This window comes from Vigna unguiculata, chromosome 3 (genome assembly GCF_037176805.1).
Source record: "Vigna unguiculata cultivar grain cowpea cultivar isolate G323 ecotype 2 chromosome 3, ASM3717680v1, whole genome shotgun sequence".
Classification (NCBI taxonomy): Eukaryota; Viridiplantae; Streptophyta; class Magnoliopsida; order Fabales; family Fabaceae; genus Vigna; species Vigna unguiculata.
The window spans coordinates 7,895,696-7,910,318 of record NC_140794.1 but is presented as its reverse complement, the minus strand read 5'-3'; the positions used below and the strand labels follow the sequence as shown (position 1 = coordinate 7,910,318).

At 27.7% G+C, this 14,623-nt stretch overlaps 2 protein-coding genes across 2 annotated transcripts; both read right to left on the bottom strand.

The window, feature by feature from the left end:
* Positions 1–499: 499 nt before the first annotated feature.
* LOC114176056 (GDSL esterase/lipase At1g29670-like) lies at positions 500–3,124 on the bottom strand. The gene is made up of 5 exons (XM_028060962.2): positions 2,701–3,124; positions 2,412–2,536; positions 2,028–2,273; positions 1,675–1,930; positions 500–852 (listed from the first exon to the last, which is right to left on the bottom strand). The coding sequence occupies exons 1-5, from the start codon at positions 2,951–2,953 to the stop codon at positions 644–646; spliced, it is 1,089 nt and encodes a 362-aa protein (XP_027916763.1). The 5' UTR covers positions 2,954–3,124; the 3' UTR covers positions 500–643.
* A 4,784-nt stretch (positions 3,125–7,908) lies between these two features.
* LOC114176054 (GDSL esterase/lipase At1g29670-like) lies at positions 7,909–10,458 on the bottom strand. Its single transcript, XM_028060960.2, has 5 exons — positions 10,109–10,458; positions 9,250–9,374; positions 8,922–9,167; positions 8,454–8,709; positions 7,909–8,364 (listed from the first exon to the last, which is right to left on the bottom strand). Exons 1-5 carry the CDS (start codon positions 10,356–10,358, stop codon positions 8,141–8,143), a joined length of 1,101 nt encoding a protein of 366 aa, XP_027916761.2. The 5' UTR covers positions 10,359–10,458; the 3' UTR covers positions 7,909–8,140.
* Positions 10,459–14,623: the final 4,165 nt, after the last annotated feature.

Below are 14,623 nucleotides of genomic sequence, written 5' to 3'. Positions count from 1 at the left end.
TTGTTGATATTGGTGAATTGAATCCTAGATATCTAGTTGAAAGATGAACTATATGAGATAAATGCATGATAGAATTTTATAAAATTAAATAACCTCATGTTTGTCTGTTATTTGTAGTTGTTCACTTGCTATAATCGTATGTAATACATGAATAAATGATGATGTGAATGGAAGAGATGAAATGTATGAGACTACTTCAAAGATTTGTAAGGTTTATAAGGTGTAGTAATGTAGTAGCTTCATATGTAGATATTGTTGTATTTTTTTAGTACTCCTTGAAGGAGTTTTAATATATATATATATATAATATGTGATTTTTGTATTTAATACCTTGTAGTGTTTAAAATTAGTATGGTGATCTACTGATTTGAATTATTACAACTATAATGAAAATCACAGAAAAAGTATTACAGAAAAAAAAAAAAAATATATATATATATATATATATATATATATATGTGACATGCATTCTTCGAATTAACTTCTTGGTGTAGAATCGTAACGGTGAACAAGTTGTAACTTTATTATAAATACATTAGAGAGAAAAGAATATGACTTAAATACGGCAGTGTGTAAACTAATTATAGAATTAAAAATGAAACAAGTATAAATTTGATTGAAATCTAAGTTTGGAACTTCTTCTTTATAACTTGACAAGGTGACTAATGTCCATTGGGTATGCAACTTTGGTAGTTGGAGCGTGATAAGCAGTTTCTGCATCGGCTTTATAGACAAGCTCAATAGAATGATATGAATCAAAAAATGGCTTTTCATTTCTGCTCTTGCATGCCTTCTTATTCGGGACACACAGCCCATTCGACCCAACTTTGCAGCATACGTCAGTACCGATCACTATAAAAAACACATATTTAATTTTAATATTTATATTTTGTTTAAGTTAGTATCATTTAAAAAACGTTAATTATTAAAGAAATACTAAAATTAAATTAGGTTAGCATCCGTCAAGTTAAGACTAAAACTTATTTAAAGCTTTTTTATTTTTCATTTTTAATAATACTAAGTTATATATTCTAAATCTATGTGTTCTTCGTATTGAATATGAATCGTACATTACTTTTAATATAATGACTAGATTTGAAGATATCTTACTCAATTTTCTTTTCTTCCTTTCTGTATAAATCTCACTAGACTTACATTTATATATTTTCTATATAAATCTCACTGTACAAACCCAACGCTACCAATAATTTAGCGTGTTATGCCCCTTAGCCAGCTTTGGGCCAATGCTAGTTACATGTTTTCTTGTAATGAACATGCCTTTACTAAGGTGCCACGCACCAAAGTTAATATATCTTTATAAACATTATCTTTACTGAAATTTTGATAATGCCATCAATGTATAGCATGATGGGTCTTATCACTCCTTTCACATTAGTAAATCTTCTAGAACTGAATCTCTATTAGGAACATTTTTTATATAGGACAGTGTACTCGTCAACTCAACTTTTAGACAAATAATTTATGAACATTTTCATTATATAATTTCATTTCTACTCAATATATTTCCATTTGAATCATTAACATATTATAATATAGTAAAAATTGCAAACATTTGGGTAGTTAGAGTTTTCATCTATATCAGTAAATTATACAAAATCCATGTATGTATATGTTGTCAGGTTTATCACTCATGTAAGGACAAAATATTGTTACCTTGTACGACGTCTTTAGTCGGTCCGGTTGACAACGCCTCAGCAGTGTTAATAAGGATAAATTTAGAATCAGGGAATTCTTTATTGAAACGATCAACTAATGATTTAAGTTTGTCATTGAAAGGTATCACTGCATCATTTTCCTCTTTAACACATGGAAATCCAGGTTTTGCACGTGCAGAAATTTCTGCTGGAACACATCCTAAGGGGACTATTCCAATCAAAGCAAACTTCCTTGCTCCAACTGAATGCAATTCCTGCACGTAGAAACAAACAACAAAAGTAACATCATATTATGAATCTTACGTTGTTAAGGATCTAGATTTGTAGAATGTGAGGTAAATATATTTACACCTTTAAATTCTTTGAGTATTCCTTGACAAGGACCTTGGCATACTGGTCAGGAGAAAATTTTTTACTTGAATCGTAATGCTCTTTCAGGAAGTAGTTGTTTATGTAATCATTGCTGCCTATATTAACATAATATAAGCACTTGTTTAGATGTTCTTTCGCTTTCTCAGAACTCGTAAGTTTCTTGTTGATCTGGGAAACTATGGCTTTGTGGTTTTCCACCTGCTTGTTTAACGGAATATGCTCACCCTGCAATACCAAATTCACCAAAACTAGGTTTCACTCTTTGAAGACAAACAAAACTTAAATATAACAAAATCATATGTGGCAGTTTCCACTGATGTCAGGAACTGGTTTTCCTCTAAAGTAAAAGAGTTTGAGTTATACCCAATGTGTTCCTGTCTCGTTGAGAATCCCTGATGCAGCTGATGCATAATTTACGCCTTTCAGTATGTCTGAACCACTCGTATTTGCAAAGGGGGGCATATATGCGTCGAATCCCAAAAGCTCCGCTGCAGATACAAAATTTTAAATCTTCCATAATAATTTCAGTGGTTAATCACAGGTGATGAAACAAAACTACATAATAATTTTTGGAAAAATAGAATATATATATATATATATATATATATATATATATATATATATATATATATTTGGAGAATTGAATTATTACCGAGTACGTCAACGGTAGTACGACCGTTGGTAAATCTTCCAGTGGGGCCATTTGGGAAATCAACCCCATAAGGTGGGTGATTAGCTTTAGCGTCAGTTTTTAGATCGTTGTTGTTTCCACAATCTGACAGAGAGTCTCCAAAGATGAAAAAACCAGGTACTTGGGGATCACCTGCAACAACGCAATGTCGTTGCATGTACGTTGCGATCAAGAGAAAAACACCCACTAACCATAACTTGGTTTCACAGGCCATATCCAAAGATAATATGAACAAGAGTTTTCAATGTTCAGATCCAAAATTTTAGTGGAGAAATTGGTTGAAATAATTTGTCTGAGTAACAAATTGAAAGGCCATATAGAAGTGTTGATTTTTGAGAGTGAATTTGATGCACATACTATTAGAAAATGACTGGAGCCTAAATCAACAAAAGAAGGTAAATAACTACGAGCTCGGTATGCCATGTCTTAAAAACCTCTACTTTTCATTTTGGACAAAATTGGAGTTGCTTAATGTCTTAAAATTCTCAACTTTTCAATTTGGACAAATTGAAGTTCTTCAATATCTCCATTTTATAGTATATATGCATGCAAAAAAATTAGAGAAGAATAATATTAAAATTGTTGAGTGTTACGGAATGAGAGTTATTACGATGATACGGGTGACATGTAACCGAAAATCTTAAAAAATAAGTTTGTAGTTATATATATATATATATATATATATATATATATATATATATATATATATATATATATAATATTTGTCTTAACCCCATGTCTAAAACTAATCATAAAAATCACTTCCTTTTAATCTCCTAATTAGTGGGAGAAAATGTTTTATAATTTTGTGTACACAAAAACTTAACTAAAATTCTATAATACATGTTTGTTTGTTTTTTCCGTAAGAAAAAATATATAATGTAAAAGAGACACTATTATACCTCAACTTTTATCAAAAATCTACTATATATACATAAAAACAATATAATCACTATTGTCGCTCTCTATCAAAATACACCCTATGAAACTAATTTTTTTCGAATTTGATGAAAGGAAAGTCGATCCCAAATGCATCGACCACTCTTCACATTTGATTTGCCTAATTATATAAAATTTTAAGATCTATGTTTTAATCATTAAACTTGAATTTAAAATTAAAATTTGTTTATATATTAAATTTTAATACATTTTGGTTTTAAATTATAAAAATAATGTGTATATTCTTTTTTAACTCAATTGCATCAAATGAATGTCACCTTAAAACACCGTTAAACAAATTTAAAAAATTAATATTATTAAATTAAAAGAATTATATATATTCATTTGTAAAATTTAAAAATAAAATATATTAAAGTTTGAGACAGAAATTAATTTTAATTTGATAAGTTTTAAAATATATGAGTAATTTAACCCAAGTTTTAAAATACATGAGTTCAAAATGATAATTATATAATTTTGAGAATACAAATGTTGTTATATCCCTATTCACTTGTTACTTAATATACTTTCACCCTTCTTTATATCTTCCATACTTTAACCATGTATGCTATTAGGATTATTCCAAGAAACTTGTGACAGGGTCCCTAACAAAATCATGGTTATATTAGTTTTTAAATTAACATAGTATCCATCAATCCGGAGCTTTTAACCGGAGTTTGAATTTATATACATCAAAGTTTAAATTTGCCACTTGATTATAAATTTCATTATTATTAATTGAACAATGATACTGTATCCCTTTAATACAATCAATTAGTTACATACATCAATCAAAACATGCAAAATTTACTCTAAGTATTTTCTTTGTAATATATGTTTATGCGATTCTTACTCCTACATTGTGTTAACTTGAGAGTATTTATTATTAAGAAAGAAGAATGATTTGAGGGTGATTGAAATGTTCACTTGTAGGAATGTGAGAGAGATAGGAAAAGGAAAGAATTGTAATTCTATTATTTTTTCATTATCTCTCATATGCAAAGATTTGAAAATTTGTATAAAATTACCGTAATGTTTTCCATTTTTTTTTTCTTAATCCAAGTCGATTCATGTGCATTTTTCTTAATTTATGTAAATTACAAAAATCATCACTAATAATGTTGCATAATTATGATAATAATGTAAAAATATTATTTTTAAAATTATATTTACAACAATAATTAATACCTAAAATTACAAAACTTTAGAATATATATATATATATATATTGTATTTTATTATGACTTTATTAAAATAATTATTTTTCCCAATTTATTCAGTAAATATTTTTTATAAAATAAATGTAACTCATCTAAATATTATTTTATATTACTTTCAACATCAAGGACAATTTGATAATTTTATTTTTCTTTCAATTAAACTTAACTTTTAATCTATAACATTAATTAAATCACTCACAAATTTTCATAAACTTTACTTTTAAATCTATTTACTTTCAACTCTAGACCCTTTAATCTGCCCTTAGTCTATGTTTGTTTTAGGCTCTGTTCTTTTGAGAGGAAGGATTAAAAGGAGAGGGAGAGAAAGAGATGGGAAGGATTAGAGGGTGAAGTTGATGTTGTTCTTTTTAAGGGATTAGGAAGTGATTTTAGAGTAGATTAGAGAGTGAAATTTGTGAAAGTTTGTGATTGAATTGAGTGATGTGACATATTAAAAAAAAAATTAATAGATAAAAAAATAAGATTACCAAAATATCCCTAATGTTAAAAGTAATATAAAATGCTATATAAATCATTTAGAATAATTTATTTAATTTCTATTAATTGTGTGAAATAATATAAATATATTTATAAAAAAATGAATAATCAAATTTATTTGGTATGAAATTAAATTTAACATTTATCAATTTAATATTTACATGAAAAATAATTTATTTATGTTATATATATATATATATATATTTTTTTTTTTTAAGTCTTTGAAATATAATTTTTTTTGTTTATTTGATATGAACATATTTTTTTAATTTGATTATGTTTGTTAATAATATAGGTAACATTTTTTAATAAATTTTTTTCTTTTTTTCAAATTTTATAGAATTATATATTGTTTATATATTTTTAACTTTTAGATTTTAAGATGTTTGTTAATAATAAAATTTTATTTATTTTTATTAATAAATTAAAACTAAAATTAAAAGATAAATTTATGTGAAGAAATAAGAAAGAAGACAACACTGTGTGAACACGTGTCAAAAAATTACGAGGATAAGAGAGGTAAAAAATAAATATGACGAGGATAAAATGGTAATTTTGTATCCATCACCTTCTAATCTCTTCCATAGTAGAGGGATGGAATTTTTTAGTCATCCCTCTAATCCATCCCTGCCATTCCCTTGCATCACCCCAAAAAGAACAAGGTGATCACTCTCCATGCCTTCCTCTCCAATCCTCTTGAACAGTACATCCCTTCAAAAGAACAGAGCCTTAAGGAGGAGTGGATTTGAACGAATTCAAGGGAAAAAAAGCATTGAAAATTGAGTTGTTTGGATTAAAGGAAAAAATAGAAAAGAATATAAGATTTGAAAGGAAATGACAAGAAAGTTTATGAGAATTAATGATTGATGATGTGATGGATGTAAAAATTAAAAAAATATTTCAATTGATAAGAAAAGAAGATTATTAGTTTATCCTTATATTTAAAAGTAATTTAAATTAAATTATAAATAGTGTATATTATATTATAATAAAATATAAGTTATTATTTAAACTAGAAAAAAAATATTGATAAAAATATGATTTTTTGAAATAAAAATGGAATAAAATTTTTTGAGATTAGTTTAAAAAAAGTTAAGTAATAATTTCACATTATGAAATTATTATAAAGATATGTGCTAGTCTAAAATTAATATAAATTAAATGGAAGTAATTTTGTTAATAAAAAAAGTATACATGGATGAAAATAATTTAAATTAAAAATTATACATTTGAGAAAAAAAATCTTAGTACATTACAAAAGTAAACAGAGTGTAAAGGTGAAAAACAAAAAAATATAAAGATAAAATGGTAATTATACAGGAAATTATCTAACTTTCCATCCAAATATTCTCATTTCAGAGAAGATCACTCTCTCCCCTCCAAATATGTTTCTGCAAAGCAATTCAAATAAGTAGAAATAAACACGATAGTCACTTCCACTTCCATTCTCTGCTGTAATAAATCAGCAGAAAAGAACAAAGATTTGAAATTAACAAGACAAACTTCATTTTTTAATTCACTAAATTTATCATCTTCCTTGGATAAAAGTAAACTGAAAGATATATTTCAAGTTAATAAAAAATAAAACTAAATAGAAAAAAAGAAGAAAACACTTTTACTAGTAATATGTTGTGAAAAAGTTTAGATTATTAGTTGAAAAATTCTCCTCTTTCCTTTCCGACTTCTAAAAGGACCACCAAATAAAATACACCCATTTAGCATTTAATATAATAATATTTTAATTATACTTATTTTATTTTTTAGCTTAAAATTCTAATATACATGACTAAAAATTATTATAACGAACTCTAAAATAAAAGTAAAAAAAAAAAAGTGTCAAAGAATATTTTTCTAATCTCAAATTTGTCTGTTTATTACTTCAAACGTAAGTGATTGATATTAATTAAGGTTTCAGAAATATTATAACACTTACCTAATAGTCAAGGGAGGTACTTCTGTGTGATTTTTAGGTCTCTTTGAGCATTCATAATTTTAATTGATAACATTTAATTCTTAGAATATTCTTAACTGATTTCAATTAGTATAAATAGATATTTCCAAAATTTTTACCTAAAATTCTTAATAATTATACTGAATCCTCCTATTTGTAATTAGTCCCTAACTCGTTGAATAAGATCCATTCCCCTTTACAAAATCCGTACCTATAACCGAAATTCATTATCCTAGATAAACCAAGTCATGTTTATTTTGACCTTTTAATGTTAAAGTACTTTTTAAAGAACACTAAACAGGATCAAATGTACGCACAAATTTAAGAAAAGTATGTGTCATTTGTTTATATGCTAATTAGTTCAAATTCAAATTTAATAGTCTTAAATTAATTACAAACACTTGGTGATTTTAATTTTATACTTTTAAATCTTCTGTATTAACACATACCGTTATTAGAAACCATTTTCTCTTTTCTTAATGCCATGAATATCATTTCAAAACTATCTCTGAATCATTCACAGAGAAACTTTCAAAATGTGTATCCATAAGCTACAACAGATTATTCACTGTAATGAAATAAGTAATCTTCCAAGCTTGGTCACAATTACACATGTACTTATGAATCCACATGAACACTTAGCATATATGATGAATATGTAAGAAAAAGATGAGAGAAAAACTCCAGAATCTTATGACTTAAAAGAAACAAATAAGACATTCCAAGAAATTATAGATGTGGTTGTGGCACAGCTTATGGCCACTACCTCACTAGACCATGTTCATCTTAGAGATCAGATCTGAGCTAAGTGTTGGATATCCATAGGGTAAGCATCTGATGCAGATTGAGCACTGTATGCTCTTTGAGCCACAATTAGGTTTCCAGCCTCAGTAGGATGAAAAGCATCCCAAAACAAGTACTCTCTTCTGTTTGGGCATGGAGTTTGCATTGGCAGACATGTAATTTGACCGTTGTTCCTTCCTACCCCACAACACCCAGCATTTATGACACTGAAACCTGAAGGTTGATTCATGACAATAGAATTTTGAGTTAATGTTGTTCTGGAAAATCATGAATGTAAAATGTTTTGGTTAGAAAATAATTACCAAAAGCTCCAGGGTTGCTTATAATATCTTGAAAGATACCATAAGAGTTTATGTAGATGACTCTTGCATCAGGCATCTGGCTGTTGAATTGGTCAGTGAGACCTTTCAATCTGTTGTTGAACATTTGATTTGCAACATTGATTCTGTCAACGCATGTTTTACCATCTGGGCTGTTCCTGGCCAACTCATTTGGGCTGCAACCTATTTGCCCTATTCCAAACAGCACCATTTTCCTTGCTCCATAGTTGTACAAAGTCTGAAAGACAAACACAATACAGTCAATTTTTAAATTTGTGGAGATTAAAGTTATCCATTTTGTTCTTTGTTCTTACTTCGTAGGTGATTTTGGTTGTGACAGATTATGGTTGGACAGAAAGATTAAATGTTTTTTTAAGCATTGCATGTTATGATAGACTAATTGAAGAGGAAAAGGTGAACTGGTAAAGAAAAAGAGAGCTAGAGACTAACTTTGAGTTGGTCATTATATGCATCAATAAGAGTATCAGCAAACTGATCTGGTGTGTACTCCCTGCTGCTTGAATAGAATTGAGGCATGAAATAGTTGTTTAGATAATCATTGCTACCCAGCCCAATTGAATATATGCACTTGCTCAAGTAATTTGCAGCTGAGTCCTCATTTCCTAGTATATTTACCACTTGGCTCACTGTGCTTTGATAATTTTGCACCTGCCCACTAAAACTAATGCGCGCTCCCTACAAAACATATGAACAACTTCAGAAGATAAACACCAAAGAGGTTAAAAAAGTGATGTTTCTTGAGGTAAATGTATGGTACCAGTTGCTGTCCAGTTTCCTCTCTAATTCCAGCAGCAGCAGATGCATAATTCACTCCTTTAAGTATGTCATCGCCACTAACTTCAGCATATGAAGGTATCAAATCATCGAATCCCAAGAGTTCAGCTGTTAAATTTCAACAAAAATGTCAAATTAGAGTGAAACTTTTCTATATATTTACCATAATCAATTTCATGTGCCGGATCTACTTTGCTCTTGTTCTTGTTTTTTTAACCAGATCAGTATATCTGCTGTAAGAATCTAACAGTAAATTTTTTTCCTTTATTAGTGTTTCTACAGTTCTACCTCTACACGTCTTCAAATTCAACTGCACATTGAATGCGGGCAAACAGATCCATGTGCATAGAATTTAAGGGTCACTAATGAAACTTATGAGGGGTAAACTAACTCAGTGTAATGCCAAAAAGCAGTGCCTATTGTCTGTTTCCCTCATTACCCATCTGCACCATAATCCATTTTTTAATTTCACCAGGCAAAAAATCAATGTTTCTTAACTATACCCTCTCGTTCTAGAGAAAATATTAGGCGGTGTAGGTGCACATTAAATTTGTTGTCTGATTTTAGCATAACACAGTTTGGCATCCAATAGATCATTATGCAAGCACATGCATAGATTAAGGTGGTTTTAGTTACACACTTAACTGATAGGTTAAAGAAAAGTGAAGAAAAAGATCAGATCTTGGGACCATTTTGCTGTCATTGACTCTATCTAACTATGACTTCGACAGTGATGTTGATTATGATTACATGCATGTGAATCTTAAGACCATGCAAGCAAGTATATGCATGTGAATGGTTCCATGCAGACAATGAAGACAATGAAGAAAGAGGAAGCTTACCAATTCCATCAACAGTGGTTTTCCCATTGGAAAACCTCCCAGAAGGTCCACCAGGGAAGTCGATCCCATAGGGAAGGTAATCAGCCCTAGCCAAAGATTGAAGCGCGTTGTTGTTGCCATTATCAACCAAGGAATCACCAAAAATGAAGTAGCATGGCACTTGTGGTGCAGCATGAACCTCACTCCACAAGCCAAGAACAACAACCAGTGACAACAACATGGTTGTAGTTGTGAGATCTAAGGTTGCCATTGAGCAAGAAACGGTGGCTTTGACTTGTGAGGAAATGAAAAGAGTGAAACTAGGTAGCTATATGGAAGATAGCATGTGTGAGTTATTGAATGTGGAAGGTGTGGTATGTGTAGCAGTATATATAGTAGAGAAATAATGAGAGTAGCATGGTCTATGGGTAGAGTGTAGTGTAGAGTATAACTTTTACAGTTGGGAGTGTTGGTTAGGTGCATTAAATGGACGCGGATAGATATATTGTAAGATTGAATGAAATGGCTCTATTACCAATTCCACTGTACCACCCCACCTCATTCATGAAATCTGATCACTGATGTGATTCGACTTTAATGCAGAGTTGCATTTTGCAGGGATGAAAATTTGGACTTTTACTATTCTCAAAGACCTGCATTATAAACTCTGCTTTCATAGGCATGGCTAATATGCTAGAGTGAATACCTTTCCACAAACAAAACTTGTCTTTCTTCAGCAAATTTTCTTTATTTTATTTAGCCTATCTTATCAATAACGTGCAAATTTGATAATAAAATATATTATCAATTTTATTTCATACGGAGATTATAAAGTATTATAAGTCTCGCATCGACTAAAGATAAGGTTAATTCACAATATATAAGTGAGTATAATTTTTACTTTATAAATTAGTTTTTAGAGCTTGAGTTAGGTTTAAATCTCCCTCTTTAACATATTAAAATATTTAAAGTCTTTATATTTAGAATGTGCAAACACCTCAATTTAATCTAAAGTATATATGTGTGGTTGCAAACACCACTTTCCAAACCGATTTTGCATTATAAATGAGAAATCAAAACTTTGTTTTGACCTACCTTAAACTTAATTACAATTATAAAGTTATAGTTTTTTTTTCGTATGAGTTAGTTAAGAACACGAATTATGCTGGGTCGATCTAGTATAATAAATTAACAAAGTGTGATGTTGGTGTGTTTGATTTTGACAGAATAGATGTTTGTGTTGATAATGCCTATTTAGATGCCTTTCAAAGAATGTTCTTCTGTTTTATATACTTTACATTAGTTATATCATTAGTTGATAATAGTTTTTAATATTATGTGCAAATTATGAGTATTTTAATATGAAATTTAATAAACTAAACATATAGATAATTAAATTTCAAAATAAAACAATTTTTTATATCATCTTAAAAAAATTATTTAATTTCTTTAAATTGACTTATAAAATAAAAATAATTTTGTGCTTCTGATAATAGAAAAAATAGTTATTTTGGTTTTGTTATCACATATTGAGTACTCTGTACTTTGAATTAAATACTGATAAATAACTACATTTATAGCATTACAATAAATAAAAGGTGAACAACTTTTTATAACTTTTTTTTAAGACCTTGTAAATTTATAAAGTAGTTAATGTTAATATAAAGAGATTATAACTCAACAGTTTTGTGAAATTTCAATACAATTTTACGAAATCTTTTTTTATATATTTTTAGTTTCTTTATATATATATGATTTCCCTAAATAATAAATATAACAATAAATATCAAGACATCAAATGTTATTTTTAATATGACATCTCTTGATTCATCAATCTTAATTCCAGGTTTCAAAATATCTTCTAATAAAAATAAACTTAAATAAAAAAAATAAGTCATACAAAATATTAATCATAACATAAAAGCATATAAAACGATATTAATTCGGAGATTAACTACAGTGTGATGATTCACAAACAAATAAAAAAGTTAATTGCATAAATATAATTAAAGAGATTAAAAAGGAACAATCAAAGTAATCACCACACTTTTGAATCATTCCTCTTAAACGTCAAAGAAAATTCAAAATATGAGTAATACATTTAATAGGTTATTGCAGCGTCCTACGAATAAATAAGGTTTTTTATGTTTATTGTAGTTTTAATTTCTAAAAAGTTATAATTGATCAATGTTTTTACTCTTTAATAAAAAAAAAAGTTAGTTATGTTTTCTTAACTTATCTGTAAAGATTATATTAATATATGTTGTATAACATATGAAAGTAACTTTTATAAGTTATTTTACTAAAATCATTTATTAAATGATTTATTTATCATTAACTTATGCAATAGATGTTTGATATACACATAAGAAGAAGAGTATGTAGCAATAGTTAAAAAATTCTCTCAATAAATTTGATGTTCTGAAAGCATCCAAAATACCTAGTAAGTTACCTACTCCTATATAGATAAATGATAGTAGATTGAAGAATTTAATGACTTTGGTCTAAGTCATATGCTTTGTTTCTAGCACTCCATTATTAATATTATTATTATTATATTGTTTTTTTATTATATTTAAAGCATTTAAGGCAAAAGGTCCACACTACACTGCTCTTCATGGATGGTTATCCAACATATAACATTTTGCAGGTTATTTGTGAGGATGCATGCATGCATATATGCCTCCAACAAATCTGCAACCACTCATCAATTCACATCAAAGGGTGGAAAAAAAGTTAACTCTTAAATGATCAATACTAGAAATGTGATATGGTAAAGTGGATGAAACCTGATTGGTTTAAAATTATTTTATGAACAACTTTGGTTTCTCTATAAAGTTGACAATATAAGTTAATATAATATAATAAGAGAAGAAGAACGAAGAATGAGAGAGAATAGCAGAGAATTTAATTTTCTGTGTCATATTTATTAAAAAGAAAAATATTATTTATTATATATTAAATATTATATATTCAAAATGCAAGTGTTACAAATAATTTAATCTCATAAAGAATAATAAACATATGAGTAACGGTAGAAAAAATCAATATTTAATCATTAATTTATGACAAAATGACTTCTTCTTTTTTTTTTTTAATGTTAAGGAATGGAATGACCTCTTCACAGATAATAGAATAGAAGTATTTATTTTGATTCTATCTCTTTGTTCTGTCGCAGGCTAATGTTTTTGAAGACATTATAATTAACTTTTTTTACACGTAAGATCTTTATATTTTACCATACTAAATAAAAGAAGAGAAATTGGAGATTTGAATTTAGTCACGAATTCAGAAACGACCCTCCTAACTCAACCACTTCAGTTGAGCTTAGTAATAACAGTATTTATGTTCAAATAAGCAAGTCTTGCAATGGCCTCCTTGCATGATACTCTTTCAACCTTCTGGATATAATTATGACCTGGAAGACACCAACTAACGAATAAATAGGAAACGACAATATTTATATATTTTTTAAAATAATTTATTCTTTATTTGTTTTAAATTTTGTCTTTTTAAACTTTTAATACTTTATTTTCTTTTTACTTTAATCTGTCTTTAAGATTTTTTTATCAATTATCTTTCTTACATTCATATTACATCGAGATAATAATAATTAGAGTTAAATATGTCTATAGTCATTAAACTTATATAAGAATTTGAAATTCGTCTTTGTTCAAAATTTTGATATGTTTTAACTTTTAAATTTTTAAAATAAATGAATATAGTTATCTCAATTCAATAGGGTTAAAAACAATTTCGTATCAAACAATGTTTTAGGCTGATGTTTTAGCTATTTACATAATTTGACAGACTTCAACTCAAATGTCAAAATAAATTATTTGGATTAGGAAAACTATATTTATTTAAATTTTGAGTTTTGAAACTATAAAATGTATCAAAGTATGAGATATGGATGAATTCTAATTTCTTATTAAAATTTATTGACTAAATACGTATTATTTTAACATGTAAAATAAACATAACGCAGTTGGGTTAGAATGACTATGTGTGTGTTTGGTTTAATATTTGGAAGTTCAAACCCACTTTGCTTTGTATCGAAAGCCATAAATGATGTTTGGTAAATCTTTGTTCTCTTTTATTGAGCCCAAACATGGGTTGCTTTCAAAACAAAACTATAAATTTTTTCTATTGGATGATATTTTCTATTTCATTCAATCAAACTTAATTTTTTTAACAAACATACCCTTTATTTATTCATTTTTTGGACCAAACTATATATAAGTTTGGGGATAGGAATGAATTTAAACTTAATTTTTTTAACAAACATACCCTTTATTTATTCATTTTTGTGGACCAAACTATATATAAGTTTGAGGATAGGAATGAATTTTAATTTTACTGGATAACTAGATGGATCAAAATAAATTATTGTTTTCTCTTTTCTGAGTTTGTGTATGTATATTTGACTTAAATTTGAAGTATTGATTTAGTCAATTTTATCCTAAGTTAGTTTAAATGCCTAACAAACTATTTATGCTAATTGAAACATGTTAAAAGAGTTTAACATTTAATATA

Coding starts and splice junctions, on each gene's coding strand:
- LOC114176054 (XM_028060960.2), bottom strand. CDS start 10,358: ATGGCAACCTTAGATCTCACAACTACAACCATGTTGTTGTCACTGGTT. Junction 9,375..10,108: donor AACCACTGTTGATGGAATTG/GTAAGCTTCCTC, acceptor GAAATTTAACAG/CTGAACTCTTGGGATTCGAT. Junction 8,710..8,921: donor CATATAATGACCAACTCAAA/GTTAGTCTCTAG, acceptor TTTGTCTTTCAG/ACTTTGTACAACTATGGAGC.
- LOC114176056 (XM_028060962.2), bottom strand. CDS start 2,953: ATGGCCTGTGAAACCAAGTTATGGTTAGTGGGTGTTTTTCTCTTGATC. Junction 2,274..2,411: donor ACGAGACAGGAACACATTGG/GTATAACTCAAA, acceptor TTGGTATTGCAG/GGTGAGCATATTCCGTTAAA. Junction 853..1,674: donor GACTAAAGACGTCGTACAAG/GTAACAATATTT, acceptor TGTTTTTTATAG/TGATCGGTACTGACGTATGC.